The sequence below is a fragment of the Mytilus galloprovincialis genome, chromosome 11 (assembly GCF_965363235.1).
Source record: "Mytilus galloprovincialis chromosome 11, xbMytGall1.hap1.1, whole genome shotgun sequence".
Classification (NCBI taxonomy): Eukaryota; Metazoa; Mollusca; class Bivalvia; order Mytilida; family Mytilidae; genus Mytilus; species Mytilus galloprovincialis.
The window spans coordinates 51541222-51564725 of NC_134848.1; the positions used below are offsets into that span (position 1 = coordinate 51541222).

General features: G+C 32.8%; 1 protein-coding gene across 4 annotated transcripts; it reads left to right on the forward strand.

The window, feature by feature from the left end:
• Positions 1-746: 746 nt before the first annotated feature.
• On the forward strand, positions 747-21868 carry LOC143052353 (uncharacterized). Of its 4 annotated transcripts, none has more exons than XM_076225360.1 (3): positions 747-846; positions 17762-18837; positions 20519-21868. In XM_076225360.1, exon 2 carries the CDS (start codon positions 17777-17779, stop codon positions 18833-18835), a length of 1059 nt encoding a protein of 352 aa, XP_076081475.1. In that variant the 5' UTR covers positions 747-846; positions 17762-17776; the 3' UTR covers positions 18836-18837; positions 20519-21868. The 4 variants fall into 4 exon arrangements, with proteins under 4 accessions (XP_076081475.1, XP_076081474.1, XP_076081477.1 ...); XM_076225359.1 differs by lacking the exon at positions 747-846 and adding an exon at positions 5548-5657; XM_076225362.1 differs by lacking the exon at positions 747-846 and adding an exon at positions 12345-12428.
• Positions 21869-23504: the final 1636 nt, after the last annotated feature.

Here is a 23504-nt window from a genome sequence, read left to right on the forward strand (position 1 = left end):
AAACCTAGTATGGATAGTAAAATTGGATGTTTTCTCCGAGTCCTTTAAATCACTCGAAACACACACACACAGAGGTGATAGATACATGATGTAGTATAAACATAGAAAATTGAATATTTTAATCAACAACAAAAAAAATCAAAAAAACAATCTGTATCATATACCCAAGCCCCTGTGGTTGTGCTTAGTATTTCTTTCTTCATATCCTTGTTGTTGTTTACATCGGTAACAGTCTTGTTTATCGAAAGTCATCATACACGTTAACGTGTTTGAAATTCTATTAAACATTTCTCATTCGCATGTACATAGCATGTGGGTCTGTGTGTGTTTTACAGAAACATAGGTCATTACATCAGAAAGTAGGAAAAACAATTGGAGAAAAGAGAATAATGGGAGCACAACAGTTAAAGAAAATAATGAGCAAAATGTACGAAAAATAGAGAATAATGAGCAAAAGGTACGAAGGATAGAGAAAAATGAGCAAAAGGTACGCAAGATAGAAAATAATGAGCAAAAATATATAAAATGAAGAATAATGAAAATAGAGAATAATGAGCAAAAATATAAAAAATATAGAATAATGAGCAAAAATATGAAAATCAGAGAATACTGAACAAAAAATATAAACTATAAGAATAAAGAAAAATGACCTGAAAATTAAATGAATGCAGAATTGAATAAATCCCTCTCTTGACCCTCAAACATCGAGGAAGTAGAATCGGAAACAAACAACTAAAAGTACTTAAAAGAGCAGTAAAAGTTTTATTTAACAGTGACTGTATATATACTAAATAAATAGACTTAGTTTTCACAGAAAGAAGGAAATCTGAATATTTTGGATTTGAGGTAAGAAATTTCGATTTTAAGTAAGAATTTGAAAAAAGGAGTTCCAGAACATTATTTATTTAGTATAGAAGTGCATTCCACTGTAATATAGGCCTCTTTTCCATAGTATATGATGAAGATGCATTCAAAATTTTCAGGAGATAAAATGTATTATAATATGGTTAATCATTTATTATTAACAAATAACTTAGGGCAGGGATAATAGAAGAGAATGGGATAAAAGGAGAGATGTCTCGGGTATTGAAATATGAAGAATAGCGAATAATACAGTAAAATGCGTATTTTTAAGCCGCTAAATAATTATATTCACTTCGGATTGATGAGACACATTTCTAATTTTGCCAAAAAAAAAATGTTTTTTATCAAATTAGTAGTATTATACTTAAATATAGAGTATCTAACCTTAAGGGGCCATTCGTACTAAATCAAATGTGGCAAAGATCACATACGAACGTTGTGTGATGTTCGTGTCGTGTTATCTTAAGTTTATAGCTTTTGTCGAGCCTGCAACTTTTGTTGCAGAAAGCTCGACATAGGGATAGTGATCCGGCGGCGGCGTTAGCTAACTTTTTGAAAGCTTTATATTTTCGAAGGTGGAAGACCTGGATGCTTCATACTTTGTATATAGATGCCTCATGTTACGAAGTTTCCGTCAGTCACATGTCCAATGTCCTTGACCTCATTTTCATGGTTCAGTGACAACTTGAAAAAAGTTCAGATTTTTTGTAATATTGAATTCTCTCTTATAAGTAATAGGATAACAATATTTGGTATGTGCGTTCCTTCCAAGGTTCTCATGCCCGTCAGACAATTTTCACTTGACCTCTACCTCATTTCATGGATCAGTGAACAAGGTTAAGTTTTGGTGGTCAAGTCCATATCTCAGATGCTATAAGCAATAGGGCTCGTATATTCGGTGTATGGAAGGACTGTAAGGTGTACATGTCCAACTGGCAGGTGTCATCTGACCTTGACCTCATTTTCATGGTTCAGTGGTTAAAGTTAAGTTTTTGTGTTTTGGTCTGTTTTTCTCATACTTTATGCAATAGGTCTACTATATTTGTTGTATGGAATGATTGTAAGGTGTACATGTGAAGCGGGCAGAAGTCATCTGACCGTGACCTCATTTTCACGGTTCAGTGGTCAAAGTTAAAATTTTGATTTTTGGTCTTTTTATCTAATACTATATGCCATAGGTCAACTATATTTGGTGTATGGAAATATTTTATGATCTATATGTCAGTCGCGCAGGTTTTATTTGACGTGACCTCATTTTCACGGTTCATGGCACAGTGTTAAGTTTTTGTGTTTTGGTCTATTTTTCTTAAACTATAAGTAATATGTCAACTACATTTGTTGTATGGAAGCATTGTTAGCTGTACATGTCTGCCTGCCTGTATATCAGTTCAGCGAATGGGTGTTGATAGAATACAAAAAAAGGTATTGCACTATACCGTTCATCTTGATATTTGGACTAATAGTAAGAATACAGTTAAAGATGAATCATAAAACAGATAAAATGAGTATATGCTTAAGGTATAGAACCACTAATTCAGACCCGGTCGGAAAGTACATATTTTAAACAAAGTAGTTCGGACGCATAGCTGTATCTGTGTCAATACCGGGTATATTTGGTTAGTTGTGGTATCAAATGAAAGCTTGGGGACATGAGATCTGTAGAACCCTTGTTGAAAGGTTTATTTGAATAATAAAGAAATATATGAAATTTTGATAGAAGGGCACATTTGACCTTTTGTTCAGATCAGACGTACCTGTTTTTGTACTATCAAACTTCAGGGAACCAGTACGCTCTAATATGCAATTAAAGATATGTTGATGATGATTTTTGCAGCACAAGTCAGGATAAGGTACAGTTTTGACATGAAATATTTGCCACTTTATTTGAACTTAAGACAAAGTAGCCATAAATGCTTGGAATTGCAACATTTAACATAGAAAGCAATGGGGCTATTAATTAGTGGTCTTATACTTTTAATAAAACAAGCCCCTTTCGTGTTAGTTTTCTGGTTATTTTTTTTTAAAGGAAGAACGGTTAAAAGGTCAGTGGTGGATCTAGAAATTTTCATAAGTGGGGGCTCACTGGATGACTAAAAGGGGCCCGCTACCGTCACGATTCAGTGATTCCCTATATAATCAACCATTTTTTTTTCTCAAAAGGACGACGGGTCCCCTGCCCCCCCTCTCCCCCCCCCCCCCCTAATCCGCCTCTGAAGGTCATTATCGATTTTATTATTTGAATAAGCTTATAAATTATGTTGCCTTGTCAAGTAGGCATAAGAGTAAATTCTTGTGTGAAAGTTTCTTGTATGAAGATTTGTTTATTTGAAGGGGGGGGGGGGGTACATATTTACGACTACATATACATGTAGAGGCTTTTTATTAGTGTCACAAAATTCTGTATCTTTTTTTTTTTTTTTTTTTTTTTTTTTGCTATTTTTCTCTATTCTCTATATAGGTATAGGAAGTTGTGGTATGAGTGCCAATGAGACAACTCTCCATCCAAGTCACAATTTTAAAAGTAAAACCTTATAGGTAAAAGTCTTCAACACGGAGCCTTGGCTCATACCGAATAGCAAGCTATAAAGGTCCGCAAAAAGTTCTAATGTGAAACCATTCAAACGGGAAAATCCACCGTCTAGTCTATAAAAACGAGAAACACTTATGAATCACATCAACAAACGACAATTATAGACAATAGGACAGGTGCAAACAATTTCAGCGGGTTTATACATAAAATGGTACCAAACCGTCCCCCTTATCTTAAACAATGGTGTTCCATCATAAGATAGAAAGACACACTATAAAGTATTAATTGAAATAGCGGAAGTTACGCAAAAGACATATTAACACAAGTGAACATACATTGAACGAATAAATTTGATCTATGATATAATGTGTCTGAATACCAATTTAATACAATAAGGGATGCGTAATTAAAGTAACAGTAATATACCGCTGAAAAATTTCAGAAAAAAAACATTAGCTTGAACAAAAATCCGCCATTCTCCAAAGTATTATAAAGAGGTAAATGAAAATAATTTTGTTGTTAGGTATACAATATAAATGGAGAAAGGAAATATTTTTACATAGTACGAAGAAGTGAAAAATCATAGTTACATGTATACCGAATACTTAAACATAACAAATAGTATCAACATGTCAAATTAACAAGAAAGTACTACTAGTATTTGAAAGTACGTGCAGTAAAATCCACCAATTTAAAAAAAAGCAAATAATGATTTAATAATGAAAAAAATCATGCATCAGAGAATAAAATCAACTGAAACACATCCCAGGGATTTAGTGTTACAACGTTACGAACAGTCAAAGAAGACACGACTTATAGAATGCCAAAAATATTTGAATCGGCAGGCAGTAGGGTAGTTAGGATTTAACCTCTTTTTAGATTTTTAAGTACACTCACATTTACTAATCAAATCTTTGAATCTATGAAAGAATTTAGTAAAAGTCGTCACTTCAACTTTGACTTTTGGTAACTGTTTACATGCTAGTGAAGAAAATATAAAGATATTAGACTTATAACTTGGTAAGACAGACGCGCGTTTAGTTTATATAAAAGTCATCAGTGGCGCTAGACTGTATGTCATAGTATGTTAAATCAACCTTTTAACGGCATAAAATGACCTATAATTTTTCCAGTTGGTAAATCGCACGTTGCAATGTACATTCTTACTGTTTAGTTATATTTGTTTGACACATTTTCCTTTCAATTCACAATATAATATCGAATTCAATATTTAACTTACTTCCTATACAATCTGGATCAATGTTTAATGTGACATTTTTGTACTTAGAATGTTACTATGTAAGTACTTATAAAAAAGAAGATGTGGTATGGTCGCCAATGAGACAACTCTTCACAAGAGACCAAAATGACACAGAAATTTGTGACCTCCTTAAAAAAAGCTGGATCCGCCGCTGCATGTTTAGTTTCTTGCCACATCTTTTATATCATATTGGTGTGCAAGTTTAGGGAACCACTTTCACTTTTGACAAAAAAAAATCTGAAAAGTGACATATTTATATGGTATAATTGATAGATTTTTAATATTTATGCTTTAATTTGAGCATCTTTAGTGACTTAATCAGTTCAAATTTCTCACTTAAACTAATTGAATCTACTAAGGTGACACTTTAGTGATTAAAAAGTGTCAAAAATCTTCCATCAGATGAACCTGAAGTTTTAGGCCAAAATCGGCCCTTACCGAACCTACCTTATTTAAAAGTCAATTTGAAAAAGAAAATGCGAGATAGCTGTCAACACCACTAGATGTTTTATTGGACGAAAAAAAAAAACTGATAAAAGTGCAAAAATGGAACCCATACTTTAACATGTGCTACTAGTAAACAGCAGAAGCATACAGAGCCTAATGGGTGTAGAACAAAAATCACGCATTTAAATTAGCGTGAATTTCAAAACTTCTGTAAGTACTGTATCCCCCCTTTTATTTTTAAAGATCGAATTGATACTTATTACAATCAGAGACGAGCAATAGAAATCAATAAAAAAAAAATGCAGGAAATAATGGCAATGATTAAATAACACAAATTCAAACCTTCTTTTGTTATTATTTTTGACCTGAAACATACTTTAAAGGTCAGGATCGATTTTACTATCTTTTTGTTTGTATTTAAATACCGTTAGGGTTTTGATTACCTCGACTATTATCATAATTATATAAGTGTCGAGTACGTTGGCATATTATTATATATCCCGTGTTAAAGGTACTTTACTTGTTGGTTAGGAAGAGAAAGAGTGTACACGAACGGTAAGATCTTCTTTCTTTTAGATAATTGTTTTGACATACATGTATAAATACATGTATAGGGTTTATAAGTCCTTAAAATTTGACAAAATATTTAAAAGTCAATGTAAGAAATTACGAGATAGCTGTCAACACCTGACTAGATGTTTTATTGGATGAAAAAAAATAACTGATAAAAGTGCAAAAAATGGAACCCGTACATGTGCTACTAGTAAACAGCAGAAGCATACCGAATGAGTATAACATATAGTTTTGGAACCCTACATGCATCGTATTAAGGTTCATAGGATATATTTGACAAATATGGCCGTGTAAATATGGCCGTGTTTACAATAAACAAATAAAGATAAATCTGTCCTTAAGCTTTAGAACTCAGATGTAAAATTACATTTAAACCTTACTGATTTTGCCGGATGTAACGAAAGAAACCTCAAAATCTATATACTGTTATCTTTCTGAAATACAAAAGGCACGAATGCATTGCCAACCGATTAGAATGGCATACGAAAATAAACAAGCGTACGTGAACGCATATAATCATTTGTATCGACTTTCTATGTTTTCCTCTATCATACATACGTGTACACGATATACATGTACGAACATAATACATTACGAGTGACCTTTTCAATGTCAAGATAATTATATACTCAAGCATCGACCATTCATCTTTTGATAATAAAAAAAGGGGGGTGTAAAAAAATACTTGTGCCATTCTAATTTTATTGTTTCTTGCTTCAGAAGGGAAAGAACTCGCTTCGTTTATTGTTAGAGGGCAATACTTCAACATCCGTGGATTTAAAAAAAACGTATAGCTCAGGTGAGTTGTGCGACAAACAAAATGCTACGAGTTTCATTAAAGTCGGAGAAAAAGTTGTCCGTGATAAAATCCACACGTCCCCCAACAAACAAAAATAAATGGTCAGTGTCTTATTTGAATACATGTTAAAAGTAATACAGTATTAAATAGAACGCTAGTTTTTATCTTTTGTTTACATTAACGACTAGACGCACAGTAATTGTGTAATTACTTGTGTATAAGCAGTAAAGTAAACATGTAGTAATGAGGGCCAACGAAAATATTTACACAACGAGAAATGATCAAATTTGTATAGTAATACTTGATCATGCTTAAGTTATTCAATTCATTATTTACACTGAGCCACAAAATATGTGTTACATGAGGACAAATTACACATCAAATACAATAAATGACAGAATTAATAGACAGGTTACTACATGTAATAACAAAAGTGTAATTTCTAAAGAACATTAAACTTGTAAGTTGAAATTCAGATATATGTGTCTTCTCCTACAGTACAAAACGATTTTTGGGTAATTTGACCTGACACAAAACCACTGTAACATAAAAATTCAATAATTTCCTAGGCACATGTTTTAATTTTATTTTCTTATAGTTACAATATATTGAAAACACTCAGTTCATATGAATCAAGATTAAATAATCAATTGAATTCAAACATAAAAATTACTATATATTTCAGTGGCGGATCCAGAAATGTTCATAAGTGGGGGCCCGGACCCCCTGAAAAACCCTCTAAATTCGCCTCTGTATTTTCAAGTGTAAACAAGTTATATGACTCTTCGAATTCTTTAGCGACTCTTACTTATACCAATTATAAATGTAAGAACAACAAACAACTTCAAAATTAATCAATACTTTGCCCATTATTTATTTTGTAGATTTAAATCACACATCCATGTATATACGAGTAATTATATACACAATGACCTTTAAGATTTTCTCTAAAAATATAAATAAACATGTAGACATATTTTTAACTCAAATATCAAGATAGTTTGAAATCATTTTATACCGTGTTTACACTGCATAATCTTAACATTTTCATAAAAATTTGAAAGGCAATTGAGCTCGTAGAAAAAGTTACTACGAACATTTTATAAAAGTTCATTGCAAATATTGACCGATGGTTGTTGGTGTTTATCGTCAATTTTAACTGACTTAGCTATATTATAGCGGTCATTTATAATTGACGGCGGAAAATGAAATACCCAGGTGAAACTAACACAATTTCACTGCTGACAGGCAAGTGATCATTTAAGAATTGAATGCTTCTTTTTGTAAATTTATTGGGGTGTAAAAGCGTTGACCGAAGTACATTTTGTATGAAGCGCGGAAGCATTCAATACTTATAATTACATTATTTAGTTATGATCATGAAAACACGAATTTTATATATTTTATTATTTAATTCACCTGTGCACTTTATTGTTGGAGGGCGTGTTATCATGAGTGAAAAGTTGTATTGAGCATTGCAACTGCTTACGGAATAACACGTGATGTGCAGTTAGCCAATCAGAATAAAATATTATAATGAAACACACATCTAATGTAATTATTGTAGCTTAACCACGTAGTTCAGTCGGCCTCCGAGGCATGCAGAACCTGTGCAAAAAGGAACAGGTTGCTAATATATTCTATTATGTCTCCTTTTGGTGCATTTAGACACTTCATGTAAACATTTTAGTAAAGTATGTATAATATAAAATAAATTCTTAATTTCCAATTTTACGCCCTTAAAGAAAACAAAGCCGCCATCTTCATGAATTTATATCGTGAAATATAAAACACAACGCAATAAAAAGTTCAAATTGAATTAAATATGATTACCACTGTTTTAGAACTTTGATGGAACACAATATTTAGGAACCACTCCAGTTAATATTTGTAGCATGCAGGGAGATTGAAACGAAATTGAGATGGGCCGTGCAATTTTCTGAGATAGGAAGGGGGTATCCAACTATTTAATAATTCGGTGTTGGGGCATCGACATTTTTTTTATCATTTGAAAAAAGCCACATTATGTATGTATGTGCCTGTCCGAAGTCAGGAGCCTGTAATTCAGTAGTTGTCGTTTGTTTATGTGTTACATATTCTATTTCGTGCATTTAGTTTTCTCGTTTGAATTGTTTTACATTGTCATTTTGGGGCCTTTTAAAGCTGACTATGCGGTATGGGCTTCATTCATTGTTGAAGGTCATACGGTGACCTATAGCTGTTAATTTCGGTGTCGTTTTAGTCTCTTGTGGAGAGTTTTCATTGACAATCATACCACATCTCCTTTTTTTTTTATATATAAAGCTGTATTTCAAGCATGCAAAATGTGTAGCTAATTTTATATGAATTTACTATTATAATACACTTAGATGTGATGCATACACTAAATCAGCATAAGTGTGTATAACACTTGCTTCACATGCCATTAATTAATTGTGTTTTACGCCTTTTTTAGCCATTTTAATATATCTTTGCGAACAGATTTACATGTGTGGATATAGGAGTTAAAAAGGATTGGAGGGGCGGCTGGCAAGCCAATATTTGTAGTTATACTTAAAATATCATATGTGAAGCTCCCTGACCCCTCTAAAACGTTTTATTAATGGAGAAAATCGAAGTTCTTGAGAAAAAAAATCGACCGTCAGCAAGGAAACTTGCAAGCGAAACCCTTTTAGCACGACTCTATACACATGTAGTAATCCCATGACGGGAGTAAATTGCAGTTACTCATATTTCTATACCGCAGCAAAAATGTATTGATGGGAATCCTTTATTTCTTTACGCTTAATTTTTGTCTATTCTTTATTAATTTTTCTCATTTTTCTCTATTCTTTAGTTTTTGGCAATTTATTCTGTACTTATACCCCTTAATCACTATTCCGTTAAACCCGTATAGATCATCCGATATTGCTTCAATATTCGCCGACTTATAGAACTATCTTTACATGTATAAATCATGCCAGTTTACACTTTGACAAAATGCAGACAAATACTACAAAAAATTGTATTACAAAAGATTGTCAATTGAGAAAAATAAGTATTTTGTAACGAATAAGTACATTTGATCTTATTAAATACGAGCCTACAATACACTTTTAAAAACAAAACGTGAAAATCACTCACCAGTTATGAGATAAATTAATAATGGTATTTAAATTTTTAAAAAGCCGGTCGAATAAGGAAAGTAGTAAATTATATTTCATAAGTAATTTTGTAAAAATTATAAAATATATTACGCAAAGACAACAGATCTTTCATCTTATCTTTTGGCGGGATTCTCGCGGGATTACAACATATTGATTTGTGTCTTAGTCTATTAACAGTGTCATTATGACAAGTTAATAATTGATGATTGCAAGAGGGTCGGAATGGAGGTCCTTATTTTCTTTATTCTTTAATCTGTTAAACAGTTCTTCTCTCTTCTTTTTAGCTTTTTGTCAATTATTCTCTATAATTGATATTTAGGCCTATTTTCTCTTTAACTATAATTTTGTGTATCTTTTATTCTATACCCTTTGGTCATTTTCTCTATTCTGTAAAGGAGCTTCGGTGGCGGAGTGGTATAAGTAGTTACTACTGTAATCCCTAGCCAGTCAACACTGAGGTTGTGAGTTCGAACCCCGCGCGTGCTGGTGCACTCGACTTCCAATCTTAATTAACTAGGATTGTCAGTTTTCCTATCGAAGGTCTGTGGTTTTCTCCGGGCACTCCGGCTTCATCCACCGATAAAAACTGGCCGCCACGAAATAGCCTAAATGCAGTGCTTAAAAATGTAAATGGGGCGTTAAAACACCAAAAATCAAAAATCAAATATATTCTGTAGAGCCAATCCAGACCCTCGTGCAATTATCATTTATTTACTTACCTTACATGATCTTTCTACTTTTAGAATGTTGGTACCATCGAGCAATCTTTATTGGGATTTAGATCTTTGTGGATCTAAGCCTCATTAAACATGACACATCTCTGTTCTTTTTTTTTTTAATTCTAATAAGTGTTTGTCTAAGCAAAAATCAAAGTTAAACAGTAAATGATATCAATACTTCTTCAGTTTTCAGCATTGCTATACCACTTTTGAATAAAGTTCAATAAACTTGTCGTGCTAAATTGGCTTCACAAAAGTGTTGATATCGATAATGCGTAAAGGGGCAATAGCTACAAAAATTATGAACTCAAACTATGAGTTTGTATTTGGTTCAATCATTGTTAAAAGCGGATCAAATTGTGAAATAGCATTTTGCTAGTAGAAATCAGTTCGGTTCAATTTAGTTAAAATTAACAAAGAATCTCAAAAGTATTAGTGGCTTGTAAGTCAATAAACAAACATTATGTCTCCATGTGCACTTACATTTTAAAAGATTGGTATGTCTTGTTATAGAAAAGGCAGTGGCTATTCGTCCGGCTAGCCGGACAAATAGTCAAAAATGTCTATTCATCCGGCAAGCCGTACAAATAGCATTTTTACGGTTTTTCGCTATTTGTCCGGCCAAAACTATAATGATGAAGATGTGGCATCGTGTTTTGAAGGTTTTAAATAAAGCACGAGTTGTTTTAAAATAATTATATTGTCTAACATCGTTTTATGAAAAAGAACTCATTCTAATAAAAAAAAAAAAAAAACAGAAAAAAACTATATATTTGATTCGGATTTTTTTATTCTAATATTCTAAAGGAATTTAGATAGGAAAGGGGGGGGAATGATTCTCTCTTTTGTAGTTCTGCTTATGAATTTCATGTAAGGTAAATAGTCGGGCCAATCATTATTGGCTTTATCTATGATTCTAAAAGATCCTGAATTTATTGTTTCTGTGAAGTTTGGTTAAAGTAAAGTCCCCATATGATTATGCACGATTCTTCATTTAAATTGTTCGGCGATCTTTAATTCATAGGAAATAAGAGAAAAGGGCAGGCACGTGTAACCTGTCCCCAAATGTAGGATTGTGTTTTCGATAAGATTGTTTTAGAAAAAAATGTGTATTAGATACAACAGAAAAAAAGGGGGGTACGGCCCCAACCCTGGTGTCTTATTCCCAGTCAAGGCATATCAGTATGTTCATGTATCTCCGTTGTAGTATAACTTGAAAATAATGCATCCAAGCAAGTTTGATATAGTATTTTTTCCCGTTTTGTCTCCATAAGCATGATAAGGTAAATGGGGTTAAATCATCAATTTCACTTTGATTTCAGGCTTATTCCTCACAGTTAACATGTACACGCTATTGTTCTGGAATCACTCCTATATACATTTGTTTAAAGCAATCACATTCTCTCAAGTTTTCTCTATGACATCTTTAAATATAAATCACGATCTCCAATTCTCAAAACGTCCATTGCATACGCGCGTGTGTTATCCGACACCGCGTGTGTTATCCGACACCTCATCCGGGACACTTTCCGCGTCACATGACACTTTTATTGATATTGAAGATTTGCGCATCCGCAGACGGATGGCCGGACGAATAGAGATTTTTAACTATTCGTCCGGCTAACCGGACGAATAGACACTCCGTATAGAAAAAGAAGTCTACATTGAAAGCGAAACAAGGCAGCAACGAGCAAACACCTTTGATGGAATAACTCTTCCTTCATAGAAATTATTCTTATACAGGGAAAACGATATTTCCTTTAAATAAAATCAAAGCCTATCAAAATTCATATGCAAATGTTTTGTATTTATATTTTAATCCTGTTCTACTCAATATTCGTTTGCTATATACATACATATATATAATAAAACATCATACATGTACTAGGTATTTTTGGTTAATGCAACGCAGTTCCTTCGGCAGAGTAATCAGATTTTGCTGTTTAATAACAGCCAAGTTTTTAACACCTATCCAGGCGTATAATCCTACACACTTGCAGGTGCGAGTCGGACACTGTTACTACTTGTATATAAGGAACAAATATAACTTTACTGACGTATAAATAAATGTCTTTATAACCGCTAAAAGGTAAGCGATATTTTCTTACACTACAATATTGCTCTTACCAAGAAATTATTTTATACTATTGAATGCTCTTTACTAAATAAGGGTGATTTGGTTATTATTTTTTTTGCGTAAACCCCTATCAATTGGCGAGTTTTAGATGTGTCTATGGGCCACTCGATAATCAAATACCTCGGAATTACGATTTCGGAACTTTTCGAACATTTTCCACCATTTTAACAGGTGGTTATTATGCGGGGTGTGTGTAGTATTTAATTAACCTGGAAATAGTTAATTGATATACAATGAACCAGATTAAACTGATTATTTCTGAACGCTTATCATTTTATATTCATGTTACTGTTAAGTGGTCGGACAGAAAGATAATCATACAAAAGGATTTTTTGTAAAAAAAAATAGTATTCATTTTCATTAATAGATACTGTCTAATAGGTTTGATCAGTCATTACATTTATGAAAATTACATGTATTACGTATGAGCATCAACGAACAGGGTAGTGTACTAAATAGCTAAGTTTTAAACGGTCGTGAATGGTCAAATTCTTGCATCTCACACAAAAAAGTATTTTTTTTACAATCATCATAACAAATTAAATTACTATCATAATGAAAATTATTTATACTGTTTATTAGGGATTTATAAGTCTGTGCTTATATTAAGTATAGCAATATATTCATATGTGGAATGTTAGATTTTAAAAGGAGATTCATTTGATAAATAAAATGTCCATCGTTAAATACTTTACATATATGTTTATTGATATCATAGTCAAGTTATTATACGGGAAAAAAGTTCACAAACAGGAATGCATGTTTAACCCCGTCACATGTCTGCGCCTGTTCTAAGTACGGAGCCTCTGGTTCAATCACACATTGCACACTATCGGTTTGCGTTCAAAGAAATTCCGAATAAAATGTCAATGAATCCGAAGTCAAAACACTTGAGGATAGTTGTTTTTCGTTCATTTTTTTTTTTTTTTTATATAAATAAGGACGTTAGTTTTTTCGTTTGAATTGTTTTACATTGTCATATCGGGGCCTTTTATAGCTGAGTATGCGGTATGTGCTTTGCTCATTGTTGAAGGCCGTACGGTGACCTATAGTTGTTAATTTCTGTGTCATTTTGGTCTCTTGTGGACAATTGTGTCATTGCATGGCAATCGTACCACATTTTCCTTTTTATATATAGAAAAAATGTAAACAAACTTGGACTGGAATATAGACAGTTAGAACTTATTCTTATAGAGCAAATTCAATACACGAACTATTTTAACAATTGTAGTTTGTTATGGAGAAAATCTCCAATCTTCATTGACCACAATTATGAGTTTTGTTACTGAAGGTCGGTGGTTATACGAAGACACTCCGGTTTCCTCTACCGAAAACAAATCACCTGAAGGCCACGAAATAGAACAACAGTACTGACAGTGGCGTTTAACACAAACTAACTAATCAATTAATCAATCAATCAATGATTGTTCTAAAATTTAATGGTGGTTATAACGGTCAAAGGGAAACCCCTTTACTCTTTTCCTTCGACACATAATTTATTATGTATCTTTTTCTTTACTTTACAAATATAAAACCACAGAAATCATTCGTGAAAACTTACACAAGTTACTGTTACATCTGGTTCCATATTAAACATAATGTATATCACGCATTCTCCATTTAAATATCACACATAATGTATATCACGCATTCTCCATTTTAGTATAAATAATTAACTGCATATTATGTCATAATCTGTAGGATTACATATTCCTCTTATGCATTGCTAATTAAGTTGATACTTATACAATTCCTATGTACGGTTATATTTAACAATATTATTGATTTCCTTTAAATAATAGATAGAAGTCAATATGTCAACGTGTTCTTTTATTTCTCACTTAATTGATCCTGAATAGGTAGAGTGATTTTAATTGACGGATAAAATGGTTTTGTTCATGTCTGTCATACATTTTTCGTATTTGTGTTTTGTTTTTATTGATTGGTTGGTGATTCCTTTACGCCGCATCAGCAAAAAAAAGCAATATCTCGGCGATTAATGTTTTTCGGAATTTGATTTGTTACACAGTAATATGTTATGCCGTAAGTTTCTCAAATTGAATTATTACATATTTTTCATGTCTGGCCTTTTATATACATGTATCTATAGCCAACTATGGGATATGGGCTTTGTTCATTGTTGAAGGCCGTTTGGTGACCTTTAGTTGTTAATTTCTGTGTCATTTGCTCTCTTGTGGAGAGTTATCTCATTGCAAACCTTACCCTATCTTCTTTATATATATATATATATATATATATACGGTATGTTTATTCCTCATTGTTGAAAGCCATACGGTTGGCTATAATTTCTTTGTACTTAAACTTCATTTGATTTTTATGTATACTTGTATCATTAGAAATCATACCTTTATGCTTAACTTTATATTGAATTCTAGAAATATCAAGGAATTCAATACACAGGAATTTTTCAACGATTTCACTTTGACTCAATCCATTTTATAAAAATAGCCAATTGGTATGATTATAAAGAAACCATATATACCTTTATCCGTCACCATCAATGCTCATTTTCTATTCCGTAAATCGATTCAAAATCAATTCCAGAGTTTATTAACTGAATCAAGGTAAATGTATAACAGGTGCTTTGAAATGTACAGTTCTATATAGACAATCACATCACATGATCGTTTATCTTAACTCGGAGGATAACAGTACATTGACAGAACAGATAAAAATTACAGGTATTTTTGTTATAGAATGTAAAATTTAATAATATTATCAGTTATATCTGGAGACAGAAACCTCCACTATGATGTGTTTGTTTCTCATTAAAATTAATTATATTCTTGAAATTTTAGATGATTGATTTCTCATAAGAAATTTGTTATTATTTTAATTATTTTTATTATTTTATTATAATTGTTACTTTTTTTTATTATCTTTATTATTTTTCTATTATTTATCTAATTCTACAAGTGTTTCTCATAATAATTATGTTGAACTCTTTTATCGGTCAAGGAATAATAAAATTTTAACAAGGACGTGCCAGTTTCATATTAAGTAATTCATTTTCTCTCTCTAATGCTGCGTTTATCGGTAACTATCAATGATTATTTATTTCGCATATAATAATGAGATGACCTGACAAATTTGGCTATTATTTTAAATATACAACATTGGGTTTAAGCGTGAGAAAAGTGCTTTGGACTTGCATTTTGTAAACATATGTAGCAATTTTTGTAAATGACGACATGAATATCAGCACAAATGCTCTATGACAATGTGTATGCCCTATCAACGATAGTAGAGGGGCATTATGTTTTCTGGTATGTGGGTCCGTTCATTCGTCCGTTCGTCTGTCTGTCCCACTTCAGGTTAAAGTTTTTGGTCAAGGTAGAATTTGATGAAGTTGAAGTCCAATCAACTTGAAACTTAGTACACATGTTCCCCATAATCTGATGTTTTTAATTGTAATGCCAAATTAGAGTTTTGATCGATATTTGATGGTCCACTGAACATAGAAATGATAAAGTGAGAGGGTCATCCGTGTACTATGGACACATTCTTGTGGGTTATGTTTTCAGTATTCTGTATAATATCGTATTGCAGTTCATTAAGGATGTCTGCTGCTCAGTTTCAAAATAAATAACTTTCCACAAAACTAGTATATATTGATAGGGATTTAATTGAGGAATCAAAAAAGCAAAAAAAAAAATATAGGGGTCAATGTGCTTGTTTTAGAGATATCAGCCATTGGAATTATGGCGGGAAAATGTTCTCTCTTGATTTTTCGTAGCTTTATCATTGACCAGTTAAAGCTCTAAAAAACTATTAAAAATAAATAAGATTTTATAAGACTTTTACAAATGACTTATAATTATACATGTAAAAGATAAATAAAAGAAAAATGGGGGTTCATGGGCAAAATTTTTTAAGGCATTAAAATGGATAAAACCAGAGGATTTCGAAAATCTGACAAAAAATCCAGAACATGACAAGCAAACATCCTTAAGATCAACACCAAAGCACGTGCTTTTATAAATCATAGTCTTATTTATTCTTTTTATATGAATTCAGCTTCCTCAAGACAGGCACTAAAAAGACTAAAAATGACATTTAAGCACCCATATACTATTATAAAGCCAAGTTATATATGCTAAAAAAACAACTTATATCTTTTATTAAATGCGTTTATTTTTAAGAAGTTGCCAAGTAGACATCAGCGGGCCAGGCTGACATGTAAACGTTTTATATTTGTGTTTGATTTCCCTCGAGAGGTATTGATCTAACTCTTGGAAGCGTCATAAAATCCGCTTAAGGAAACAGTCCCCATAAAGATCGATTTAAACAAATGCATGTATGCTGTTTAATATTTAATAAATCATATACATATTAAATAATAAAGGATTTTTTTTCTAAGAACTGGTTCTTCCTTATTAAATCGAAAACACCATTGATTCGGAAAACTGATAACTCTATGGTAATTAAATTAACGGAAACTGTTAAGATAAACAATGAAATGGGGTAAACAAACCTGTGACTGAATTTACAGGACTAAATATGAAGACTTAAAACTTCATCATATGTTTCATATATAACTGCATGATTAATTGACATCGGTGGCTAAGTGGTCTAAGTTATTCTACTATACTGTAATCAATAGCGTGTCAACACGAGGTTGTGAGTTCGCACCCCGCTTGTGTGGGTGAACTCGACTCTAATCTTAATTGACTAGGATTGTCAGTTTCCCTATCGAAGGTCGGTGGTTTTCTCCGCGAAGGTCGGTGGTTTTCTCCGGCATTCTTGCATCCTCCACCTATAAAAACTGACCTCCACGATTTAGCCCAAATGTCTTGCTTTAAAGTGCCGTTAAAACACAAACAATCAATCAGAATATCAAAAAACAAATAACAAAAATAGAGCTGCACTTAAAGCGAAAAAAATATATTCTGACTCAAACATTACCATACCCCCCCCCCCCTTTCCCCAAAAAATTGTAGCTCCCTTTAGATATTATTTACCTTTTTACCATTTTCTTTAACAATTTTTGTTTTGCCGATCTTTTTCCTTTATTTGTTGAATATTTCCTCTAAACTATGTTATTAAGGTACCAGTTGGTGTGCATGCTTACAACTTAGCTGAACCTGGACCCAACACGTAATATGACATCTGAATACGTGTAACGTTTATACAAGTAAAACAAACACACACAGTGTGTGCATTATTGAGTATAGATTTTAGCATTTTAATTATCGTGATGCTTTGTTTTAGGCAGTACGTTGATGTTTGGCTTTTTTTAAAATAGTTTTACTTTCCTTTTTCAGTTGTGTTAAATCCAGATGAATAACAAAGAATGCTTTGGTGTGTGTTGCCTTTTAACGATAACTTTGATGATTGGCTGGCAAGCAGGAAGATATTTTGATCAAATGCCGGTAGCCATTTTGAATGTCAATCAAACTAGGACAAAACATGCACTTTTCCCTTTTACACAGACAATAAATAAAATTACACCAAATACTTTTTCACAAACATCCCATTCTAAATATAATTTTAAAACAGGAGTTCACGTATTCCGTCATGACCTTATAAAGTGGAATGCAGACGACAATATTTGTGATAATCTCCCGCCAAATTTAAAGAAAGCAACTCTTCATACAGCTCATGGTGATACACCTATTTACGTCCATAATCCAAGTGAGGATATTCACGTGAGCGGCAGCTTAGTTCGTTCAAGAACATGGGAGCCACATTTACTTAATTTGATGGCAGGTCATTTGCGTAAAGATCCAGAATTACAATTTATTGATCTTGGAGCAAATCTAGGTGTATTTTCTCTCGCCATGGCTAAGTTTGGGAGACAGGTGATTGCCGTGGAACCTCTTTCAATAAATTTACATCGATTCTGCGCATCAATAAAGGCGGGAAAACTCACGGAGAAAATTACTATTGTTTATAATGCACTTTCGGACAAACGAGAAAATGTGTCTCTCGGTATTGATAGACGAAATGTCGGTGGAACATATATTGTGAATAATAAAAATATGAATAAAGTAAAAGGTTCATCCGTTGGCGGACAATATAAAGATATTGTCATGACAGCGAAGTTAGACGACATTTTAAAATTACCCGGATTTGATTTCAAAAAGGTCATAATAAAAATGGATGTGGAAGGATACGAAAATTTCGTTTTGAATGGTGGTCAAAACTTTTTCGACCAAGTGGACGTCCAGGCTGTATTAATGGAATGGATGTGGCAGCGAAGTGGTAATGCTGCTAAGGAAATCCTGGCATTTTATGCTAAACGTGGATATAAACCGTACACTCCTGGCTCCAATTCTCCACTAAAAACGTCGCTTTCTCATGCTTGGCCAGTTGATGTCATTTGGAGGAAATCTTGAAGGTAATGCTTTCATAATTTTAAACTTTTTTTCACTACTTTGAATTTTATATAAAATATTATTTACATACTAGGCGGATCACATAGGGCGGGGGATGGGGGGCTGGCCCTTCGTGGGAAAAATTTGGTTGATTATAAAGGGAATCACTGAAGCGTGACTGGAGCGCCCTCCTTTTAGGTCAGTCAGCGGCCCCCCTTACAAAAAGTTCTTGATCCGCCACTGCAGTTTATATTTGAAATTGGAAGAATGGGTACATTTACTTTCTTTTATTTAACATGCACTTTTTTAAAAATTGAGACGTCAACTGAAAAAATTGTCGTTTTGAATGAATTGATAATACAATGACAGTAACGTTATAAACGTGTAAGATAAAATAAGAAAGGAAGATAATACTGAACCAATATACACTCAAATACATAAAGATAACAAACTAGGTTATTGTCATAAAATATCTTTAAAACAAAACAAATAGATAGAAATAACAAATATGATCCCATAAGCGTATGCATGTCCCACTCCGCATGTGTAAAAGTTTGTTTAGTGAACTGCAAACGCCAATGAAGGAGAGTTCAAATCTAAATGTTGATATTTCATCTTCAGGACAATGCAAGACCAGCCCCTATACACACATGTACAAAATATAAGCACACATTTAATTTAACACACATGTATACACAACGCTATAAAAAAACTTAGTTGTTTCGTCTCTCAAAATTTGCGCACTATATGGTTCAAAAGTTTAATGTATACGCACATGGCATCGATATATGTTATGTCGCTTTGCTGTGAACAATATAAAGTGTGATGTTGGCGTTATTAAACTTTGTTTTGTAAATTGAAGTCTGATTCGGGACGTTTATATTGGCATTACGAATTTTGCAGTGCATGCTAAGTTTAATCCTTGACCTCTGTTTTTCGCTGTCATTTTATAACTTTTGACAATCTATTTAAAATTTTCACCATTTTTTGCTTCTTGGAGTTGAACAAACAACAATCAGTTACCGGATATATATGCCAAGATGGAAGATGATCATTTTACTATTTTATTTAGGGGTTTTCCGGGAAAATATTGAAACGTGAGCTTGTTTAAAGCTTCACTAGTTTGTGCTTCGAACAATATAACGTGTGATGTAAGCGCTATTAAACTTTACAAATTTGTAAATTGAAGTTTGAGTGAGGTCGTTTACATTAGGATTATATGCGTTTATCATGTTTATATACGACAAACTTATGCCTACTTTACCAAAACATACCACAAGATATAAGTACAACTAAAATTGTCGGTAAGGTTTTCATTTTACTGTTTCAATTCGGAGTTTTCGGAAAAGTAAGGGACGACACCAAAAGATCGATTTAGGATAAAACACTTAAATCCAATAGTTTGGGGGTGGGGGTCAACATTGCTGCAAGTTTTATTAATCTAAAATCGATTTTACATATATCCCTATTGGTCAATCAATTTTTCCCAAATTACATTAAGAGGGGGGTGTGGGGGTCAGTGAAAAAACTATGTGAATTAAGTTTTTTACCCTTCATTGAACTTTTGATGTCATCCCTAATAAACTTGCGCTAGTTAAAAGCTTATTCACTAGTCTGTACTATCATATGACAACATGCAGTCTACCTATTTTGTACACTAACCACAAGATAAAATACAACTAAAGGTTGCAGGTTTTTTTCCAGATACAAAATGTATACAACTGGCAATCAGTGGTCGACGCCAACGCAGGTTCTGATGACACCAAACTGAAGACGGATGTCATAGTGTCGACGACATACCGAGCCAGGCCGAGCCTTACCGAGCCTAGATGTTACACAATGTGTTTTTGGTTGTGAAATCCACGGAAGAGTATCGTTTCTAATGGGGATTTATTTAATATGATTGAAATTCAGATACATGAGCTAGTGTGTCGACACTTAGCTTACAGTAATGTGACAAAATTCCTTTATACTTTCTGTTCCAGTAATAATTTAATCAGCCAACTAATGTTCAATCCTTTTATTATTATGGTGTGTATCATTAAGATTAACTAGATTATCCCGAACGGAAAGTAGAACGGAGCATTGTCTGATAATTGTAACTAAAGTGTGATCATATGATTTGTATTTTGCTAATACAGTGTATTTTGTGTTATCCGACACACTTGGGGACCATAAAACAATATCGGATCAAGCAGGAAGTCTGAGTCAGTTTTTTTTTCAGCAAGGATAGGCATGTTTTGGGACCTTGTGTTGGTTAATGCAGTTTGTTGGAATACTCGGATGTCTGATTAGGCAAGTTACACTGTAATGGGATTAATTAACATAGCCTGGACGTTTTATATGATCCGTCAGTCATTATTTAGATATAAAAACATATATTGTACGATGACTTTCTTGTGACTAAAAGAGATGATATACAGAGTGAACCTTTTATATCAGCTTTATGTATTAACATATAACGGGAATATGAGAAAAGAACATATTCCCAGCAAATTAAGGATGTAGTCAGACTAGATTCAAAGGAATCTGAAATTTAAAATTGATACTTTTAATCAGAAGAGCTTAATAAGTCCAGGAACAAAATAAGTTAAAAATACTGTTAGGTTATGGAACTCCTTTTCGAGATATTTGCCTAAGAGCGAAAAAGACTGACATGAATAAATAAAGGCAACAGTAGTATACCGCTGTTCAAAACTCATAAATCTATGGACAAAAAACAAAATCAGGGTAACAAACTAAAACTGAGGGAAACGCATTAAATACTAGAGGGGAACTTTTATCTAATATTTAGCGTTGTCATTATTGGAAATAATAGTATAAAAATAAAATCTAAATTCTGCCTACATTTCGGTAATGACATTTCATGAGATTTTGTGTGACATGGACCAAACTACTTTACCTTGTATCGTAGGAAAAACCCCACGGAGTCATCTGACAAAAATTCCTAAGTCTGACATGACTACATCCTTAACGGTTAATTGACTGAAAGTAACCCAAGCAGATGGAGAATGTTGTTTTCTTTTGCATATGAATAAAGGGAAACATAAGTTATATGTCAATTTATACGCATTTCAACAACACAAAACACTAATCAAAAGTATTAACAAAATTACCGAACTTGAAGGTAAATTTAAAAAGGAGAAGCTAGTCTACAAAACCTGCCACAACTAAACTCTCGACTATATCAACCAACAGAAAGAATGGAAAACAACTCCGATATTCATGACTTAGTACAGATATTCACGACGAAAAAGTAGGGTTTAAGCTGGTTAAATAGCTAGCTACATTTTGCATGTGCGTTAGGCCCATTAAAAATACATGACAGTATCGTTGGACAATTAAATAGTACAAAATGAAATTTTGAGTAACTATTACACGTAATTTAATTGCTCTTTTTACACACATCTATAGTAATAACCAGGAAACATTGGTAGGGGTGTTCTCCGACCGCGTTGCATCGTCGGGGTAGAGTAAACTGGTACTATCGGAGTATATTGATTTGGTACCATCGGAGTAGTTGAAATTGGTACTATCGGAGAAGTTGAAATTGATACCATTTGGCATGATTTATTTCCAAGGCACCCGCAATGCGAATATCCACAGAAAACTCCTTCCCCGACCCTATTATAGCATTTGGCTAAAATAAAATCAAATATTGACTAGATTAATATAACATTTTGTTGTTTATATACTACTGTAGATTCATTATTTTTCGCTGTATACCAATTTTCGTTGATTTCGTGGGTACAGGTAAACAACGAAATTAACTATTCAACTAATAACAAATTGTCTATATGCTTGTATGCAGACCTCGGCATTACGACGAAATTTAATATCAACAAACATTCAGGTGTTCCTTTATCCACGAAAATTGGTACCAATGAAAAAAAATTAATCCACAGTATTATTTGTATTTCTTTCTAAACCAGATACACACGAAAATAGGCAGCTATCTTAAAAAGACTATCAAATAATTCGGTTGAAATTCATAATCGTAGCATAAACCGACAATGCCATGGTAAAAACAATTTCATCGATAAAAGCAAGGCTCTGTGTTAAAACTGATTGCAGATTTTGTAACTTAAAGTGCATGCCACTTTTAGAAAATTAGTAACATAAAGTTCCTAACCCCAAAACAGTTATTAACCTCGATAAGCGTGCAATCTGGGAAGAGTCACACCTGGGATCAAAACTCAGTCATATCAGTGAGGGTTTTGCTTTCAGCCATGGTATTGAACGATTTTCCTTTATCCTTAGCATTGAAGGTTTTTTTTTACTTATGGATTTTGGTTTGTCTCTTTAGATTTTTTAACATTAAGATGTGATGCTGTGATAATGTAAATTGTAGTAAATTGTAGTAGGATTGTCTTATCGTCTAATTACCGGATATACAGATATGAATATAAGTGATAAGTCAATTTATGGTACACATGCGTGGGTAAGAATGATATACCGCATATGCAGATGGAAAAACAATTGAAGGGTAGGGCCAATTTATCTCACCTGTAGGATCCCAATCGGACATTTGTTTAACCCACATTTGACAATGAAAGAGAATACATTTTGAAAAATTATTAACAGTTTTCGAACAGCGGCATACTACCGTTGCCTTTATTTACCTCTTTAATGATCGAAATACAATTTTTACATGGTGCTTCATATTTCTGTTAACGACAATGCTGTATTT